The 21614-nt window shown below is 40.6% G+C and overlaps 1 protein-coding gene across 1 annotated transcript in view; it reads left to right on the top strand.

Moving 5' to 3' along the window:
* LOC101857104 (methyltransferase-like protein 22) overlaps window positions 1–19997 on the top strand; it is a 23245-nt gene extending 3248 nt beyond the window's left edge. The window contains exons 2-10 of the mRNA XM_005096555.3: window positions 3212–3416; window positions 4083–4162; window positions 6378–6418; window positions 9455–9599; window positions 11107–11238; window positions 12901–12987; window positions 13463–13562; window positions 16588–16756; window positions 19052–19997. Coding sequence (XP_005096612.1) covers window positions 3212–3416; window positions 4083–4162; window positions 6378–6418; window positions 9455–9599; window positions 11107–11238; window positions 12901–12987; window positions 13463–13562; window positions 16588–16756; window positions 19052–19087 — 995 coding nt within the window. The 3' untranslated portion in view covers window positions 19088–19997. The remainder of the gene's footprint in view (window positions 1–3211; window positions 3417–4082; window positions 4163–6377; window positions 6419–9454; window positions 9600–11106; window positions 11239–12900; window positions 12988–13462; window positions 13563–16587; window positions 16757–19051) is intronic.
* The last annotated feature ends 1617 nt before the right edge of the window (window positions 19998–21614 follow it).

The raw sequence follows: 21614 nt of genomic DNA, 5'->3' as shown, positions 1-21614 counted from the left end.
TCTCTCTCTCTCTCTCTCTCTCTCTCTCTCTCTCTCTCCCCCCACACACACACACACACACACACACGCACTCACACTACCGGGTCTGGGCGCTGAAACTTTCCGAAATCACAAAAGAGTTCCCTTACCGGGTCTGTATACTTCGTGACTTTGTTCCCGGTTACCGGGTCTGTATACACTTCGTTTTATCTATTCGGACTCGAGTCCAAATATGGGTTTTATCTATTCGGACTTGGGTAAAAAAAAAATGTTTTAATTATTTGGACTCGGCTTGTAAGTGAGTTGTGTGAGTGTAAGGTTAAATTTATAATATAATAACTGTTGTCAAGGGATTTTACATAAAACCAGAATTAGAACTAGAATCACCGACAGTGGGTGTCGCATTCAACGAGGTCACTTCTCATTCAACGAGAAGTCAGCTCCAACGAGGCAATCCATGATCCCTGATTTTTGCCTCTATATCTCTTGTAAATGTACGTCAGCTCCCACGAGGTTGCAAACAGACCAAAGTCGCTTTCAACGAGGTCGCAATAACCAAATAAAAGCAATTAGGTGCCTCAAAAGCGAAGAATTTTTCTCCTTTCTCTCCACCCCACGTGAAGCACACGGCACATCCTTGATTCCTAACACATTTGGTCTAGTGTGCCTCCAAATATAGGCCCCAAAGTCAACAGGATGGGCGAGGGTTAGCCAGCGGCAGGAATGGGAGGGGGTGGGTGGGAAAGCGATGCAGGCTGTGTGAAACTGGATGAACTCTGGATGGGTAGGTCTAGATCGAGACCTTAATTTTTTTTCAATTTTCTTTTCTTCAGAAAATCCAAGCTCCCGGCTTTACTTTGTGTAGATCTTAGCCTAGGGGAAAAAAAATTAATGCAGAAATGACGTTCAGAACGCAGCTCAAACACGTGCACACTGATGCTGTTTGAGATTTTCATCATCAGGGGGAACAGCTGTTTTAATTACTGGTGTTGGTACATCGTGTAATATAATAACTTGTCTCCTTTCTTTTCTTTAGCCTTAGTCACGTTCAACGAGAGGTCGGATCAAACAAGGACAACAAGCGGGTCCCGGCAACCTCGTTGAATGCGACACCCACTGTACTAGGACTGTGTAATTGTGTCTTAAGTCTAAAGACTGCACTCTCATTGCCCAATGGCAGTGTCTACGTACACGGTAACCGACAACTCAGGGTCTTTCCACCACCACTACAGCATCATCATTACTTCCACCACCATTTGTCTTTCCTCATGTTTAATATCTCTCAAATTCGACAGCCGTGGCCTCTTCCTAACACCTCTTCCTCCTGCAAGCCGAGAGTGCGAGATCACTACGCGCAATCTCATTAATCGACATAATCAACTTTGCCCCCTGACAAGGTCAACTCAACTTGATTGTTCTGTTCATACTAATGATGCAGGGGAGGGCCAGTTTAGATTGCTCTAGATCTAGTAACTGGATATTAAAGCTGACGTCTTGATTGCTATTATTACAATCGAAAGAAAATTCTTAAATGCTGAAAATATTTAGGAACAAGGATCGGAAATCAGAACCGACATCATGCTTGCTTGACTCAATTCAGAGTCTGAATATAATTTTTGTGTAATCGGACTTGAGTCCGAATCATCACTTTGTTATCCAAAAGAGAGCGAGAGATGCGCTGCTATTTTTCAGTAGCCTACAAAATGAGCAGTAATATATATCACTTGTTCTTAATAAGGGGGGTATTGGCTCGCACGTCGATAAGTAATCGTTTAGAACCAGAAGTAATCGTCAGTGGAGCCAAAACCCACCCTCCATAGTTATTATGAGTATCAAGTGGTAGAAGTTACAAACATTTCACATTCTATCCACAAAATCAATAGGTCAACATTCTAGATTCAAAGTCCTTTGCAAGAAGATCCCCCCTCTAATGTGGCTTTACACATTTTTCTCCCTCAACCATTTCTTACATATTGTTCCAAGGGACATGAATTCCCGTGCACTGTGGTCATGTTGTTTCATACACTGTATACGATGATTGACCTATCAGAGACACACAGCCATCAAACAGAAGTTTTCTTTCACTGCAATACATTGTGCGTTGTTGACATGCACGTAAGACATATCATTTGCTTTGTGTAAGATTCTGCCATACGTTATTTTGAAAGGTGGTGTAAGATGGAGCTTACACTACACTGAGCAGTCAATATGTCTTAACATGCATCAGGGTCAGTCTGAAAAGGTTGGATGGATGGCCAGCACAGGTACAGTAGAACATGACTATAGCGGCACCTGCTGCAGCAGGACCATCCCTACAGTGGGACCTTACCAGAATTCCTGTTGTTTTTTTTTCTATGTTAAATTCAATTACCTGTGCATGGGTTTAATGGGGCAAGGAAAGGCCCAAACTTGGATACAACGGGAGAGATCAAGCGAGCTCTAGCTGGGGGGAAGGGGCTTGGAGGTTGGGAGGCTGTAGGTGGGCTCCAAAAAGGCAGTTAGCGGTGCGGCGTTGTGATTGGCCAGTCCAGTAATGAGTGAGGTGGGGCAGGCAGCAGAGAGATGGTGCGGAGAGACATATTAAGTGAGCCACTCCAAAAATGATGTGCCATAGCCATAGCCCAAGGCCTAGGCTAGGCCAAAAAGACAGTAGAGAAGAGCATGTAGTGTCTGGCTTTTCATTTATTCCCCTTTGCATTCCTATTGCGGGAACTTGCCTACAGCTGGATTTTTCTTCTGGAACTAGAAGTCCCGCTATAGTCATGTTCTACCGTATTACTGTATTTTTTATGTTTCTGTAGGGTTGGTTGTGGGGGGAGGGAGAAGCATATAATATATAAGGGTTCCAGAGCTGGATTGTCAGCAGTGATGCAGGTGCAACAGTGTCATGATTTTTTATTCCTTGGTAACTGACCAGTGATAGTCTACGTAAATCTGTGTACTGGTCTGTGGAAACAAGTGTTGATGAAAGCTTGGTCTTGCACGGCAACTTGTTTAGAAAGCAAAAATTCATATATCACAGACTTGCAATTGGGAGACAAAAACCTCCTTTTCAGCCCGCACTGGCACCTACAATAATATCAATTTGCAAAATCCATTTTGCTTTCAATGAACACTCAGATTCAATGGACCTGGAGGTCAGGTCTGACGACTTTGTTATTTTTCCAAGTTTCATATTTTTTTATAGTAATTTCTTCTCATGCCAGTCTTGTTTTTTTATTTTCTTTTTCAGATGTCTCAAGATTTTTTTTCTCCTTGCCGTTTCTTGGGGCTTCTCAGGGAACAGTTAGAGAAATTAATTCAAGCGGAGGCGATGGCGATGCTGGAGATTTTGATACACCCACAACAATTGTAAAGTCTACAGACAGGATAGTGGATGATAACTTGGATACCAAAAGTAAAGAGAGATCTCTATGTTCACCAATAAGAGTTAAATTGTGAGTTAACTCAAGATAGTACTTATGATTATGTCATGTTAAATTGTTCCGTTTCATATCATGTGGAATGAAAAGTTTGGCAGCATAAGAAAAGAGCAAGTGTACTGCAATAGAGACCTTATGTAGAGAACTCAAAGAGAAGTTGTCTGTGATACTGTGCATCATAATTGTCCCATCAATAATTGTCCTGGTTTTCTACTCATCCACCCCCCCCCTCTCTTTCTATCTCTCTCTCTCTCTCCCCCCCCCTTCCACTCACTAGCAGCTTAAAATATACAAGCACATGCACGTAGACCTACTAATTCTCTCTGACATACATAAAGATAACACATATTTTGTTGTTACAGAAGTTCAATGTTTCGTCCTATAATTTTCTTGTCACCCTTAACGAAGCTGCTTTTCTTTATATGGCTTCTTTAGTAAGTTTTGATAACATAATTTGACATGGACGGACCAAGTTGTCTTCTTGAATTATGAAGTCAAGTATGTTAATCAGCGTATAATAATGTATTCTCAAGTTCCAACTGAGGATGATGACATGTGGTACTGTCTCTAAAAAAAAATTTTTTTTTAAATGCTAGTACAGTCTGATGAAGTAAGAAACGAAGCTCTCATCTTTGTTCCCTGAAAAATTTACAATGTTTGGTGTCCTTTTTTTTTACTCAGAAACTGCTCTGATGACCAGTCCGGTGATTGCAAAATTAAAAGAAGGAAAGATAAAGAACAGAAGGAGGTTCTCACTATAGGTAGGATCATGGGTAAATGTGTCCCGGCTGTGGCCGGACGTTCCGACAAAAGAAAGCCAGCCGGCATCATGGTGCCGGCAGCCGTTAACGGCCGTCCTTGACTGGACTAGCGTTGATTTCATGAAGCACAGGTTTCTTCTGTTTACCTGACAATTGTCTCAAAATAGTCTGACTTTTTAACTCTGCTGCTCGAGTTCGAGCGATATGGTGTGCTACAGTTTCCAGCTGTTTTTGTGGTGGGCGAAATATCCGTTTAGTAGTTCGATAATAGGATCGACATTCCATTGTTATAGAGTAAATATAACAAGTATTGAGTTGTCGTTTGCTTCGATACAAAATGCGTTTCATTTATAAGCGCTTTTTCAAATTTGTCAACAGTATGGGGGTGATTCGATTATCTTTTCGGGCAAAGCCCCTTAAGATGCTATGAGTTTGAAAGTTTTAGGGCAAAATGGTTATGACCAACTTTTACCCATGGGTAGGATACCTATTTCAGACTCTCTTCATTGAAAGTATCAATTTAAAGAGCCCATTTCCATTTGATACAGTGTGAACTATCTGGGTTACTTGTTAGAGGAAAGCCTTTGAAAGAAAGAATATTTATTCATTATAATTACAACTTATGGCAAAAAGTATGAGGTCTTATCAGAAAATACTGATAATGTCGACTTAGGGACATATATGTCCCGACAAAAACTGAATTCTGTCTTATTTTCTATCAATTTAAATTAAGTTCTTTCTTATTTGTGCGGACTGTTGGAGTTTTGTAGCTCACAGATTGGTCAGGCATTGAGATCAAATGACGAAATAATTCTAATAACAGCCCTTTTCTATTTTCTTTGAAAAAAAAAAAATTGTAGATCTAATTAAAAAGACTTGTGAAATTACAAATAGCGCAATCCGTTATTTTTATGTGTCCTTGTTTCTCCCTTTTTTCATTGAGGCTTCATTTAAAAAAAAATTATATTGGTTGTGAGGTACAACTGGCACTTGACCACTCACTGAAGGAGGTTGTCACGATAGGTTTTTATTCATTTGTTAGTCTGTGATAAACTTGAGAACAGTTACAGCTGTCCAGATGATTAAGACTCTAATTGTTTTGCCAAAAAAGTAACTGGTGATATGGAGATGGAGATTTTAGCAGGGGTGGGGGGATTTTAGCATTTTGTATAGGACTTATATCCTCACTTAACAGTAAGCTCTATGCACTTTACAATCTATGTTGCTACATATCTTATTATCAATACATTATTGTGTCTACGCTGACCTTAGCAATAACTGGGGGGCTCTCGTGGCCTAGAGGTTAAGGTGTTGGCCTCTCATTCAAAGGTCCCGGGTTCAAATCCAGGTAGCGACCGAAATATTTTCTTCTCTAAAATTGTCTCCTTTCACCTCCTTTCCTGCTCTCTAGCAATGTTCTGTTTTCTGTTTTCGTTTCCACTTTCTGCCCCCACCCCCTCACCTCCTTTGCCCCCTCCTCTGGGCTCCTGACTCTTTCTGCAGCCTTTCTACTGCTATTCCTTGGCTCCTCCTAACTGCTGTCTTTTTGCCACACCCCTGATCTTCTGGTAGGAAAGATCTACACCTTGCCTTCTCGGACAAGGGCGAAAAATCTCGGAGGGCCCGTGTGCAAGTTGCGCACGTTAAAGATCCCTTGGTGGTCTAAAATCGATAAGAGTAGGCTTCGGCCGACACCCGGGCAAAATTCAAAATTTCCTACCAACTGAAAATATTAGGTGTGTCCCGCGCGCTCATATGACCTTATGCAGTTGCGAGCGCCGTAAAAACACCAAAACAAACAAACATTTGCAATAACTGCTTCCAAAAACTAAGTAGAGTCTCATATATTGCGGTTTGTTTTAGCCAAACATTGTCAGTAAGCAAGTTTGCATTAACCAGACTCAACTATAGTATTTCATGGAGTTACGAAGTCATCCTTCCTTTTGATCTCGGGGTCTTTCCTTTTTCTTTTTTTAAAGGTGTTTTTAAGCCCCCATCGACACAAGAATTCAGGAGATGTGCCTCCGACCCTGCCTGTCAGGGCCAACCTGTAGAAAGATCGAAACACTCGATAAAAATAGCTTTCAACCCTTTTGGGAATAGAACTCAGATCTCCTGCGTGGGATAGTGAGGCGCCTAACCATTACATCATAGATGCTGGTGATCTTTTTGCGCTGCTCTTTATACTTGTACTGTTTCACCGTTCCTTTTTCAGAACACAAGATGGCCACCTCTTTACAAGGTGTAGGATTTCAGGTATGCTTGTTTTGATCTTCGTCAATTTCTATTTCAGTAGTTGCAGATGGGGCGGGGAGGCTCTTGTGGCTTGGAGGTTAAGGTGTTCGCCTGTCATTGAAAGGTCTCGGGTTCGAATACGGGTGGCGACGGAAAAATTTTCTTCTCTAAAATTGTCTCCTTTCACGTTCCCCTCCTTTCCTGCTCTCTAGCAATGTTTTGTCGTCTGTTTTCATCTCCACTTTCTGCCCCCACCCCCTCATCTCTATTGCCACCCTCCACTGGGCTCCTGACTATTTCTGCAGCCTTTCTACTGCTACTCATTGGCTCCGTACTGCTGTCTTTCAGCCACACCCCTGATCTTCTGGTAGGGATCCCGCTTTTCAGGTCATAATTCAGTTGTTTTTTTCTTTATTTAAGAACAAAAAAATAAGAAACCTGTACGCACTCAGCTGTTCAATCAAGTAGTGAAAATGTGCGATCATTGTACGGTCCGTCCCTTCCCGGATCCATCACACCTGTGTTGTAAATCACGATAAGCGGTTACAATGTTTACCCCAGATGGGATCGCACCAATGTGTGAACTCGGCGATGCCTTGCTTTCCCCGATCACCTGAGCCGCCCACCTGATCTTACATCACACACTAGGTGTGGAGGGCCTACAAGCAAGCATCAGACTGCATTCCATCAAACTGTGAACTCGTGGACGCTTACGCTTTCCCGACCATCGCTCTCGTCTTTCAGTTTTGCACTCTAACTTCCTTGACAGACTGGTGCCCACAATCGTGCCCTGTCCGATTACCTCTGCGTAATGGGGTCATCTGTTGGCAGTGAACCTGCCTTTCATTTTTTAAAAATTTGGTTGGTGTGGTTACAACACAGCGATTTATGATGCATCATGACGTGGGCGGGGAACTCCGTTAGAGATGGAAAGCAATACATTTTTGGTGGGGGGGAATTGTTAGAGGCTGACTGGTTCCTGCCCGACACAGTATTTTATTTTAAAAAGCCCTGTCCCCACCCCCAAACAAAAAAATAGGAAAAACTGACTTCTGAAAAGAACTTTTAGTTCATTTTAAAGTAAGGGGTAATCATTGTACAGATTTTGGGCCTGACCATGAGTTACTGTGGATTCTTCCCCCTGGCCATTCGTCTAAGATCTTGGTTCGCCTAAGATCCCGCATTTCCTTGCTCCCGTGCACCAGGATCTTAGGCGAAGACTACTGTATTCATTTTTTTCTGGTTCCTGTTAATTCAAGCAGATATAAAGTTACAAGGGCATTTGTAAATAACAATTGATAAATTATTATTATTATTATTATTATTGTAGTTGTTATTATTATTATTATTATTATTTTTATATGTCAGCCCAGTATTGTAGTAGGACATGTCAAGGTCAAATACAGGGCATCAATGACATCTGATACAATATTTTTCCTGTCTCAAGTCACGTTTTTAAATTTTGCAATAATAGTGTAACAATATTTAGTGGCATCGTGGTGAAATGAGGTGCTGGTCAAAATAATGAAATCAAAGAAACTGACATTTAACTGGCCTGTTGGACAATTTTTATGGAATTTTGTTTTGTTTTGGGGCTCAACTCCTTGTACATTCTTTTCAAACTCATTATTTTCATCAAAAGCAAGGAAATAAACAGGCTTTAAGATTCGACCAATACCAATAGCTCTGTATCCCCGAAATTGATGAGCACCTGATTCCTTAGCTTCGCGACACACATGTTGAAATATACTTTGAAACTCGGACACAATGAAGTCGTCGGGTCTGACCTTCGGTTTCGTTGAATCTAAGTGTTTGTAATAGCAATGTGAGCAACAAGTTGCATCACAATGGAGGGCTTACCATACGACAACATCTGTTTCCACAGACCAGCGTGCAATACATTAAGGGACATTGAAATATAATCCTACGCCTGAAAGGCGGGGTGGGGGGTTGTTCTTTGGCTCCTGTATGAGAAGTGTAAGAAAGGTTGGGGGGAGGGGGTGGGGGTCTTGAGCCAATGTAATATTATACTTTTTTTCGGTCCTGAGGTGTTGACTTCCACTCTAATTTGTTTTATTGGTTTATTTTTAATCAATCAACATTGACATTAGTCTCAATTTTTTCCTTATTAGTAAGAAAGAGTGTATGCAATATTTTGCTTGAATGATTTACTCTGTTATTTTGTACCGGTAGTGAATGTAGAACTGCATATATTATAATGTGCATTTGGAAATATGCATGTTTTTTAAATGAATATTATGTAGCCTAAAGCGCAAATTGTAACACACATTTGCGAGATGTGAATGTCATATTATTATTGTATAAGCAAACAATGTAATATTACGGAATGGGGGGGGGGCAAATGTAAGAAAAGTGTAAGAAGGGGGAGAAGAGGCAAAAAGTCCCAAAAAAGGTGTAAGATTATATTTGAACAACCCCTTACGTAGATTTACATCTATATTTAGACTGGTCTTTCATTGTCCAGTAGCCAGGGGAGGAGGTGGATATGATTATGACATGTCTGTATCTCTGCTGACTTTCCAGGCCTGAAACATTTGTGCCTATGCTCCCCCCACCAAATTTCCTTTGACACACGCTCTAACAGCCACCTGACCGACCTCTCTTGTCCGTGACACACACTAAGAAATGTGATGTCTTACGCGCATGTCAACAACACACGTGTTGGTGTAAAAGAAAGCTTCTGATCGGACGCATAAGATGTACGCAATGGGCTGGACTAAACGTGTAATGATCTAAAGTGCAAGTGTGATCAAGGGTCTCTTTGAGTAGAGTAGGTTTGTTGCGATTTAGTTGAATCTGAGTTTACTCATTTATGTATCCGTTGAATCCGAGTTATTTTATTGATTTTGAATAAATTTTAAAAATGGAATCTGTCTCCTTTTGTAGAATCCGAGTTTGTTGAATCTGAGTTCTACTGTTTTACTTGTTCAATAACAAATTCTTGCAGAAAAGTGTTGTTCCTTTTGTTGGAATTATTATAATTGTTATTCTGCATGAAAGGTGTGATTTTGTAGAGCAGTTCTACATTTTTTTCAGGTGTGGAGTGGGGCCTTGCTGTTATGTGACTACTTGCTACTCCATCAAACTGAGGTTTGTGGTTCTCATGTTTTGGATTTGGGTTCAGGGCCTGGGCTGACTGCAATCATTGCCGCTCTTTTTGCAGACACAGTCATCTGTACAGGTGCGTATGTGTCCTTTTGTCTAGGTCTAGTTCCTTCTATCTGTACAGCTTTTTGCTGTGGATGGCTTTCATTGTAAAGGAAGAATCTGCAGTTGAGATTTTCTTCTCGATTGACTCTCAGTTAAGCTCCTCCATCAGGTAATAATTTTTTAACATTGATATATCTTGAACATGTAGGTTGGTGTTCTTCATATTTATAAATTAAACGCCCACTTGGTTGAATTTTATTTGTTCCAAGTTTGGTTAAATGTTAAAACTGGTCTAAAGATGATTGAGCTGTTGCCCTTTAAATAGGTCCACTTTTTAGACACCTTGTAAAAGTTGTAGTATAACAATGTTGTCACTGAACTTCATAAACTCTCAGCTTCTAATGTTTTGTGGAAAGATCTTGTCTTATGCTTCCTGAGAAGCTGAGAGTGTTTTAGGATCTGCTGGGGTAATAATCATAGAGAGCATGGAGCATGTTGTAGAGTACAGTGGAACTCGGTTTCAACGAAGTCAGATTCAACGAAATCTCGGTTTCAACGGAAGGAGTTGGCTTCCCCGATTTTTTTATTCATAAAAATCAATAAAAGTGACTCGGATTCCACGAACATATGAATGAGCAAACTCGGATTCAGCGAAGTTGCTTACAGAGGGAACTGCCCTATGCGACCAATCAGCGGTCTTCTTTTATACCAAGATACGGGTTGTTATGCACCCATGTCTTAGCGTGTGTCGGGGTCAGACGGGCGGTCAGCACACGTGTGACGTGTGACTGTGTACTGTGTGTGCATGTGTCTGGGGGGGTGGGGGGGAGGGGTACAAACGGTCCGGGCGTAGAACGTCAGTAGAGATACAAATGCGACACAGTTACTTTTTTCCCCGGCCTTTTACTGATCAATATTACAATGATCAGCTAAATCTTGACATAGATCTAAGTAATGAATTTGCGTGCTGGGCTGTGGAATCAAACGTTGCCATATGCTAGGCTTTACAGAGCAACATTACTTGTTTGGCAATCAGTACTTTTGACAAAGTTGGCCCTCTTGCACAATGTGTGCTTGGTAGAGTTCAATGTAATTTCCTGGAATTTTCAAGTACTTCTTTGGTATCAAAGGAACGGAAATGCCTCTCATTTGAAACCAAACTGCTTTTGATTGAGAAAGTTGAATACATTGTACATTACTTGCTCGGTGCCTGTAATTATCTACACAAAAACCTCATGTTTGCCATAAAAAACTCTCATATTCAATGAAATTGAAGACCAGGCCCGACGACTTCATTGAATCCGGGTTCCACTGTATGGATATGCACTTCCTAAATGCAATTATAATGTTATTATTATTTTTTTTATTATTATTATTAAATCCAAGTAGCTTTTAATAATTCAAGTTTTTCGCATTTTCAGCTTCATCAGTCTTTTACAGGCCCTCTAGAACCTCAAACCATTCCTCCCTCCTTGTCAACCAGCAATATATGATATATTCCTTAATGAAGAACTTTGAATTTTGCTGACCATTCACAGATTACTCATCAGAGATTGTACACCTAGCTCAGCGCAACTGGGAACGAAACTGTGACTTACTTCCAGCTTTGGGGAGCCAGAATATGATCTTCAAGGTGTTGGACTGGAACAATGATAGTCCTTTTGACCCAGGTTGTGGTCCAGTGCTTTATTTGGTTTTGGTTGCTTTCCCCGTCGAGTTACCAGTTCCCTCTTCTCTGTCAGTGCTGGTCTGAGGATGGTTTTGTCAGTTTGAACTTGTCTGTGGGTGGTTGGTGAGTGCTCTGGTGTGGTTTGCTTCTTCTTTTCCTATCAAACATCTATCGTCCTTATCTCCCCTTCTTCTTTTATATGTTTGTTACTCTCTCTTGTAACACCTCTAATAATCTTCCTTTGCCCTAATATGACCTTATGCAGTTGCGAGCGCCTTAAAACCTCTACAAAAAAAAAAAAAGAACTTGTCTAGGTCGCCACTGGATGTTCCCTAAGTCTTTGGTTTGTCTGTATGTTTGTGTGTGTGTGTGTGTGGGGGGGGGGGGGGGGGGGGGGGAAAAAGCCCCCCCCCGGACCATTTTCTTCTTTAGGAATTTCTGGAGAAGAGGGAGCATTTGTTACATATTCAAAGGGGGGGGGTTTGTATTGGGGGCCCCGCCTTTTATTAAGACGAAAAAAATAGGGGCAAAGGTTTGTAACCCCCCCTGGAAACCCTTTTATTAATTTCCCTTTCCCCTAATATGCCCTTAGGCAGTGGGGGGCCCCTTAAAACCACTTTTTTTAAAAAAAAAAAGGTTTTTTCGGTTTTTCCGGATTAAAACCTAAGTCTTTGGTTTTTCTGTATTTTTTTGTGTGTGTGTGTGGGGGGGGGGGGGGGGGGGGGGTGTAAGAGGCTCCTCCATGCAGTTTTGTCATCTTAGGAATTCATGGAGAATGTTGGACATTTTTACATATATGAATGTGGGTGGTTTTTGATGTGTGGTCGGTCCTCTTAGTTAAATCTGATAATATAGGTCCAGAATTATATTAAAAATGTTTACTGTTTTTTGTTTTGAAATTGACCTTTGGCTTATATAACTCTATCATTCAGTTATCATCATTGATGTCGATACTTTTCTGAAACAGAATGTTTTTGCTGTACTTCGAGTTAAAAAGAAAATAATACTGAAGAATTCCTCTTTTAGGGCCTTTGACATGTGTGCTTTTAGAGGGTCTTACTTCATGGAGACTACTTTATGCATGTGTGTTAAATGTTAATTAGGGGCTCTCGTGGCCTAGAGGTTAAGGTGTTGGCCTCTCATTCAAAGGTCCCGGGTTCGAATCCGGGTAGCGACCAAAAAATTTTCGTCTCTAAAATTGTCTCCTTTCACCTCCTTTCCTGCTCTATAGCAATATTCTGTTGTCTGCTTTTGTCTCCTCTTTCTGCCCCCACCCCCTCACCTCCTTTGCCCCCTCCTCTGGGCTCCTGACTCTTTCTGCAGCCTTTCTACTGCTACTCCTTGACTCCTTACAGCTGTCTTTCTGCCACACCCCTTATCTTCTGGTTGGAAAGATCTACACCTAGCCTTCTCGGACAAGGGCGAAAAATATCGGAGGGCCCATGTGCAAGTTGCGCACGTTAAAGATCCCTTGGTGGTCTAAAATCGTTAAGAGTAGGCTTCGGCTGCTACCCGGGCAAAATTCAAAATCTCCTACCAACTTAAAGTATTAGGTGTGTCACGCGCGCTCATATGACCTTATGCAATTGCGAGTGCCTTAAAGCACTTACCAAAAAACCAAAAAAAAGTGTTAATTATTTATGTGAAAATGTTTGTACTGCAGATCCCAGCTGCTCTACAGATCATTACAATATCAAAGAGGATGATGCTGTTCTCCTCCAGAACATCAACTTGATCCTTGCAGCTGAGGGTAAGAATCACTGATGAGCTCATTCGTAGACAAATATCAGTCAATACATAGAAGAAATATTTATTTTTATATATGTTTTTTGTTTGTTTTTTTACATTAAAAAAATAAATGATGCTTTTTTCCTGTATCAAAGAAAAGTGAACATGGGCTAGCTTTATGTTGTGCTCATGTTTTGGATTGTGGAGTGCATGCCGCAAAAGTTTTGAAAAGATGGATTGTCATAATTCATTTACTCATCAATATTATTTCAATTTTGTGCCATACATAAACCCTTTCCTAGCTATATATTATATCTAAGGTCTGTACTTGCCACCACCGCTAATGTTGAGAGAGAAGGAGATAAGCTGGCATAAGACTGATTTAAAAAGCACTTAAGTCTAAAGCTTTTCATATTTTCAGTACACTATGAAACCAAGTGTTGATTTTCATGATGGACACACGATTATGCGTCTCTGTTTTCTGTTTTTGTTCCCAGTTGTGTATGACGATGACATCACTGACGCTTTCTTCAAGACAATCTATTACCTGCTTGTTGAGCCACCATCAAAGCATGTACTCGTATCTCTAGAAAGACGGTAATGATGCTTGCTTTTTGTGATGTGCACTTCTACTTGCACTGCGTGGTTGCAGTGACGTATGTTGATTTTAACCCTTGACCTTTACCGTACGCCGTGTACCAAAAATAGTACAGGGCTTTTAAAATTTCATTTCATTCTGTTATGGCTGGCTTCACGTCTATGAGCAGTTAAGAATGCCTCAAGTATTCAATTTCCAACATTGAAACAATGACTATTAGAAGCTTTGAAATTGATTTCAGTTCTCTACCCTATCCCCTATTCGTAGTCTTGTACCAATAATGGCACACATGGAAAAAACTGCAGACGCTAGGCCAACCCACACGCAAAGTGAACACGCTGGGTCACAACGATGCTAGTTCTATTTTTAGCACGTACATGTGTTGCTATCTGAGGGTCCCGCTATCTAATGCTGTGGAGGCTGCTGAGTGTGTAGTAGGGCTGCGTGTTGAGCGTCTAGCCAAACTCCAACATAATTCATGTAGTCTAAGTAATATTTCCAATTTACTCACCCTTCCTTCTCGAATCAGCTCTTTACTCTCTCGTTAATGGTCGCTATCTTGGAAAAAGTTTGGAACGCTCTCGATTACGAGTTACGATAACTGTTCCAAAATTGGTACAAGGTGTATGCATTGAATAGTAAATACCGATATAACGGTAAAGGTAAACCCAATATCGCTGCCAACCGCTGACTCCCTATTTTCCTGTACTGCGGGTAACCGCTGGTCAACTTTATCATTTAATTTCCAGGGCTAGATATAACTCCAGATGACTCTGTCGCGAGCAGAAAGTATTGATAATATCATAAGAGTAGTTTTACATCAAAAGTTTTGGAATTTTGCAAGTTTTAATGGAAAAAATGAGTGACTTTGCGTTATCAGGCCCATCAGGCCGCAAAATTTTTGTCTTTTTTTATCCTGAACCAGACCCAGATAATGATTCCCAGTTGGATATATCGGCAAATTTGATTATATTGAAGACGATTGCAATGTTTCGCATAGCATCGATGATGATTTTGACGATAGTGGAAGTGGCAGGGGATCACCACTAGAGTAGAGCTGCCAGAAGCTAGATCTATGGTTGGGCCTAATGGTGCTTTGAGTCAGCGATCACACATAAGACTTTACTTACTTATAGAGTTGGTCGTAGAACCAGTCTTTTAACTTTTCCCCCTTTTGCCTAGACTGTGCATTCAACATATTCAAATTTCAGTAAAATTTGACAATAATTGAAGACACAGTAAATGAAATAATGAAACAACCTGATTTTTTTCTATTATCTCTATTTTAATTCAGAATTCTATTTTTTTTAAAAACAACTCAGGGTTTTAAGGGTTAAGGGTCAGGATATTCTGAAGTGGGAGAAAATTGCCTACAGTGGAACTCTGATTCAATGAGCTCGGATTCAACAAGAACTCGGATTCAACGAAAGGAGATGGATACCCCGTTTTTTTCCTTCTCTATAAAATCAATAAAAATAACCCAGATTTAACGAGCACTTAATTCAGCAAGCTCGGATTCAACGAGGTCGCTTCCAGGATGAACACCCTCCGCAGACGTGGCTTCGCTCATTTTTCTCCCACAACGAACTTTATCTCTTCCCGGAAACCACTCATTGCACCAGCACCGTGAACCATTATTCACTTATCCGATTGAATGCGACCAATCAGCGGTCTTCTTTCATACCAACACATGCGTTGTTGGCACGCGTACGTGTCTTCTCTAGTGTGTGTCAGGGTGGATAGGCGGCCTGCACACGTGTGACTATGTGTGCGTGTCGGGGAGGGGGGGGGGCATCATCAGTCCGGGCGTGGAACGTCGCAGATACAAACGCGTCACAGTCTTTTTTTCCCCCAGCAACTGATCAATATAACAATGATAAGCTAGCCTTGACGTAGATCTATGTAATGAATTGTGTGCTGGTCTATGGAATCAAATTTAAAAGTTGCCGTACACGAGGCTCTACACAGCAACACATCTTTTTGGCAAACAATCAAGATGACACTGGCATGCATTTGAACGAATTGGTCTTTTTTTTTTTTGCACAGCTCATAATATGCAGGCATTTCAGGTACCACTTGTTACTTCTCTTTATACATTACTTGCTCGGTGCCTGTAATTATCTACACAAAATCTCATATTTGCTATAACGAACACTCGGATTCAACGAGATTTTTGGTCAGGCCCGGCGACCTCGTTGAATCCGAGTTCCACTGTATAGAGAGATACACTCTGTGCCGAATTATATATTGCAGCTACTAGCAGAATTAAGTTCAGCTGTCAAATTCAGGCTGTTCATTGATATTAGCAGAAATACTTTTAGATTTATGTAAGGGAAAAAGATGGGAATGTTTTAGCTCATGAGTTTAACTACTTCTCTGTCTTAGTTATACTGTGACGACTCAACTGAACATGTTTTCAGTACCCATCATTGGTAATATCAAAATCAGGTGATGTGTTGTTGTTTAAAATTCTCTTCTTAGCTTTTATTCTTATACGCAACCTGAATTTTGTTTTTATTCTTAATTGTTTATTGCAAGTTCACGAAGATTTAAAGATATCAACCCTACTGATGAAAAATCTAGATGTGCAAGACAAGACACTGTCTCAATCTAGGTACAGGTCTTTCTTATATATTCATGCAGAATCTAGATCTATGATATATCTCATTTTTCTAAGATAGATGCTTGTAGATTTAAATTTAGCTTACTCCACCGGTGTCTGCTGTAGCAGTTAGGCGCTTCGCTGTCACTTGCAGGAGACCCGAGTTCGATACCCGAGTGGGAAGAAATTCTTATTGAGTTTCTCGGTCTTTCTGCTGGGATGTTGTATCCCTCTGGCTCGGGTTGGCTCCGACAGCCAGGGTCAGAAGCCCTCTTCCTAAACGAAGTGTCAATTGGGTTGATGAGGTTGTACAATCACTTACATTTGTTTTTTAAAAAGAGAGTAATTTGTTCTCAGATGAAATGAGATTTTTCTTGTGGTAAACTTCAACTCTTCAACAACATCTACCGTCTCTCCAACAGCGTCCTCTACAGCACAAGAAGCCATGAGGTGTGCAGCCCTGCGTATGAACACTTCCGGGAGAACCTGGATGACCTGACGTCTGTTGATGAAGGTCCCGTCAGGTTTCTGGCACAGCAGCTGAGCACAGATTTTCCTGCTTGTTTTGATTATGATCGCTTCAAAGAGCTGGTAAGGAGATTCTATCTTTAGAGGAAGATGTCCTCTTTGATAATATGTTGTAAGGGGGACTCAGTGAGAGATTTTAAAAAAAGGGTTTTCATTAGATGTCCGTCTTGTCTTAGAAAGTCAGTCAGCAATTATCTTTACTTTAATAAATAGACACACTTGACTTTGGTTAATATGGAATTCCTGTTTCCATGAAAGGATTTCAAATCCCTGGGTTTTTTCTCCCTTTATTCTATGCACTGCAACTTCCCTTAACACAATGTGAAATTCCAACAGATCTGGTCAGATACAAAGCAATTTTGAGCCATTTCATCATTTCTCCTGGCTGGGACATCAAAGGTTCAAAGCCCCTTTCCTAAATTATAAATCTATATTGTGTCAATGTGGGCATAACACCTACTTTAAAAAAAATCAAAATACATAGTATCGGTATATATGGATTTCAGAAAGTAAGAACTGTGGAGTGCTACAGATTACAGTCCTGTAAGACTAGAATAGTACGTGGTTTGAGAGAAGGGAGGATACATTCCATGAGTGAGCACAAAGGAATTTAATGATGAAAATGTATTGAGTGTTGTTCTGTCTTCAAGAAAAAAATATTCAACCCTCGAACTGCTTACATCTTAGCCTGCCATACTATGTTTTTTTAATTCCAGCTCTAAAACAAGAAGTCAACTAATTGCGAATACATAAAACACATTCATCATTTAATTTACAATATAGAATCAGTAAAATGACACTCTTTCAAAAGTCAAATCTCGTTATACTGCCAACCTTGATAAAAGCCCCAACTGCCCAACATCAAGGCAAAGGGAAATGATTCTGCTTCAACTTTGTGATCTGTGTTTGAAAAGTGTCTTTTTGTTGGCCTTCATTAGAACTGAGTCTTTTTGTCTCTCTTGCTCTTTCTCTGTTTCTCTTTCTTTCTGTTTCTGTCTCTCTTTCTTTCTGTTTCTGTCTCTCTATCCTCATTCATGCTCCCCTTCTCTAAAACTTTCCCTCTGTCTGTTTGTGTGTGAGGGTGCACGTATGCGTGTGTGTGTGTGTGTGTAAAAATTCAAGTTTAAAATTACCCAGGCTTTCTGCCAGATCAGAGGCTACTTGTCAAACAAGCTGCCTGAAATCTCCAAGACAGTGTCGGAGAGATATTACAGTGGAACTCGGATTCAACGAGGTCGTTGGGCCTGAACTAAAGTCTCATTGAATCCGAGTGTTTGTTATAGCAAACACGAGGTTTTGTGTAGATAATTACAGGCACTGAGCAAGTAATGTATAAAGAGAAGTCACAAGTAGTGCCTGAAATGCCTGCATATTATGAGCTGTGTAAAAAAAAAGACTGATTCGTTCAAATACACAAGCCTGTGTCATCTCGATTGTTTACCAAGAAAAAGTTGTGTTGCTGTGTAGAGCCGAGCATACGGCAACTTTTGATTCCATAGACCAGCGTACAATTCATTACGTAGATCTACGTCAAGACTAGCTTATTATTGTACTAATAATCAGACTGACGCGTTTGTATATGCGATGTTCAACGCCCGGACCGCTAGTGCCCCCCACCCTCCCTCACACGTACACACAGCCACACGTGTGCAGGCCGCCCATCCGACCCCGACACACGCCAGAGTAGACATGTGTGCGTGCCAACAACACACATGTTGGTATTTAAAAAGGCTGTTGATTGGTCGCATGCAATCGGCTAAATGAATAATGGTTCATGATGCAGGTGCAATGGGTGATTTCTGGGAATAGATAAAGTTTGTTCTGGGAGAAAAATTAGCGAAGCCACGTCTGCGGGGGCTGTTCACCCTGGAAGTGACCTCGTTGAAACCGAGCTCGCTGATTTAAGTGTTCGTTGAATCCGGGTTACTTTTATTGATTTTAAAGAAGGAAAAAAACAGGGAATCTATCTCATCTTATTGAATCCGAGTTCTCGTTGAATCCGAGCTCGTTAAATCCGAGTATGGGAGAAAATGGGCAACAAGCACCAGCTGGCTGTGCCAGGAGTAGGAGAAAGGGAGCCGAGTGGGCACTGTGTGGAGTGTGTTACAGTGTGTACCTCTGAAAAATTTATATTAAATTAGTTTAGTATGGACCTCGGATAGTCGGCGGTTGCCGGTTTATAATTATTTAGGTGTTCCTTTTTGGGCATTAGCAAAAGCTGGCGGTAAAAGTAGGGTTAGCAGAATAACAAGGTTTGAGTGTACTTTTGATCTTTTTTCATCACTTACAATATTTTTAGACAATTTCAACGACTGTTGTTTTATGGGGGATTTTTTTGCTTTTGCCCTTTCATTGCAGGAGTTGTGGAAAATTTCCAGCGTTTTTCCTTCCTGACGTCAAGTAGGCCTATAGAAGAGGAAGAAAACTTCTGACCTGGGGTATTTCGACAGTCTCATCTAAGAGATACAGAAAATACTCTGGAACAGCTTCAAGCTCAGTGCTGTCTCTATTCAAGTGATGTGGTGGCCAATGGTCCAAGGAATTTTTACCCCTTTGTTGCCTTATGACATACCTTGTATACTGGCGATCTAAGGAAAGGTACAACGACTCCATTTGTGTTGACCTCACTTAAGTTGGTCTTCTGTTAAGTTGATCTTTTTCTCGGGTCTTCTTTACATTTGTTAAAATTCAAACAGGTATGTTGAGTTCAATCATCTATTGCAACTCGGTTAATGCATGGATGCCATCAGACATTCTGAGAGACTTTTCTCACGTGATTCGTTGAACAAGTACTCTTTTAATAAGTTCTTCGAGCGCAGCTGATCATTTGATTTATCTTTAATTCTGTATGCCTACCTAGTGTTCTACAGCATTCGTGCATTTTTGGTCATTGTATTCATAGGTCTAGCGAAACATTACGGTCACCCAAACACCAGTGAGAAACCTCTCAAAAGATGCGTTTCGAGTAACCAATCAAAAGTCATTTCAGTTACACACATCCTTGACCTATGTGTCAGTGGACATTGGGTGGGTATTTAACGCTCTCCATCACACTCTTTGTTCAGCGTGAGGGGCAGTCTCACCAAATATCTGGCTGTCTAGACCGTTCTATGCAAACTGTATAGGGGGTAGCGAAAATTTCTCTTTCAAGCTATACCTGTCAGTGGTTAGTGTGTTTTGAGGATTGAATTTGAAGCATGGGTTTAGAGGAAGTGAGCACGGTGGTTGGCGGGGCTCTGGTGTGGTTTGCTCCTTCTTTCCTATCAGACATCTATCATCCTGATCGCTCCTACTTCTTTTCTGTGTTTGTTACTCTCTTGTAACACCTCTATACTTCGGCACTTATATATGACCATATTGTGTTGAGCCGTAAAACTCTTGCTGAGACTAAAACTAAAGAGGAAGTGACCATGTGTTTGTGTGTCTAATTTATTAGATCAGGTAGTAATAAGCCATTGTATGACAAAAGCATGGGTTTGAGCGGAGTGAGCCTTTATATTATGTGGCATGCGTTTAGGCAGAGATTCTGTATTGCTAACTTTGCCACCAGTGGAGGCTTGCATCTCTCTGTCTCTGTCTCTGTCTCTCTCCCTCACCACAGTATCTATTCGGAAACATCTTCGACGGAGATAGACCAATCAAAATGCTTTGTGCCTCTATACCCCCCCCCCCCCCTTTTTAATCCATAATTTGATATTTTGCAGTTAAGTTTGAATTTTTTTTTTAAATAATTGTTTTGTGGCAGTTTTAGTGGCTACACAGTGTGATCTGCAGCAAATAATACACAGTTTGACCCCCCAAAGCAGTGTATCTGTGTGTGGGAGTGAGTCTCCGAATAGTTCCTGGGTGCTCGCCGGAAACGTCTCCGAATATCTTCTGCCCTCCCTCACACACACACTCACACACACCCACACATGAACGAGCTCATGGTGATTGATGAATTTAATGATTGTTCCTGTCTCCGCCGTTTTTACCATTATATTGTACATATATACTAAAATTAAAATATGAACAATGAAAAATATATTGTTTTAACGTCTCTTGATTTTGTGATCCCGACAGTAAAGTTGAACTTCGGATGAGTTTATCTTTTTTACACTCCCCTGGTGACATCAACTATTCCATAATCAACTGAAGCTAGTCATATGACTTGCCCACATGCATGTCTTTCAAGCAATTGAGTTTTAGTTCTGGACGAGCAATGATTTTAACGAGTAAGGAACATAATTACAATGAAAACATGTCATGTCACTTTTTTCATGGTTATGTCCATTTATAGTGCCTGGGGTTGAATAATGAAACAATAATATTATTTATTTAAGAATTGTTGTTAATCGTATGTGAGGCATCATGGTGAAATCAGGCGCTTGTCAATGTCAAAATCTGTGCACGTGGTTTTATGCACAAAAAAAATTATGAAATTATGCAAACTGAGCCCAAAAATGTGAAATTATGCGATTCTGTTAATTTTAACAAAGAATGATGAAGGAAAATAATAAGAAATTATGCAAAAAAGGATTAAATTTTGCTAAATTATGCGGGGTGCATAAAACCACGAGGACAGCAAAATAGTGGAAGTGGAATCGAAGAAACCAGCATTTTCACGCCGGTTTGGCAATTTGTATCAAATCTTTGTTTTTTGGCTAGGCAACTCTTCCCCATCTGGGTCAGTCGCAAATAGCTACTTCTATTCAAGATGGGTGGAAATTTTTTTATCAGAAGAAAGACAAATGAACAAGCTTTGAGACAATACCAAGAACTCAAAATGCCCAAAAAGTGACGGGTGCCTGATTCCACCACATTGTGACACATATTAATTTCATATTTACAGAACTGCCTCTGCATTACAAGAAGAAAGATTTGTGGCAAGCTTAATGTGTTGAAAAAGCTGAGAACTCTGTGTGGCTATGAATTTGTGGCT

This window comes from Aplysia californica, unplaced genomic scaffold, assembly GCF_000002075.1.
Source record: "Aplysia californica isolate F4 #8 unplaced genomic scaffold, AplCal3.0 scaffold00131, whole genome shotgun sequence".
Taxonomy (NCBI): domain Eukaryota; kingdom Metazoa; phylum Mollusca; class Gastropoda; order Aplysiida; family Aplysiidae; genus Aplysia; species Aplysia californica.
The sequence above is the reverse complement of the archived record's forward strand: the minus strand, read 5'-3'. Positions and strand labels throughout refer to the sequence as shown.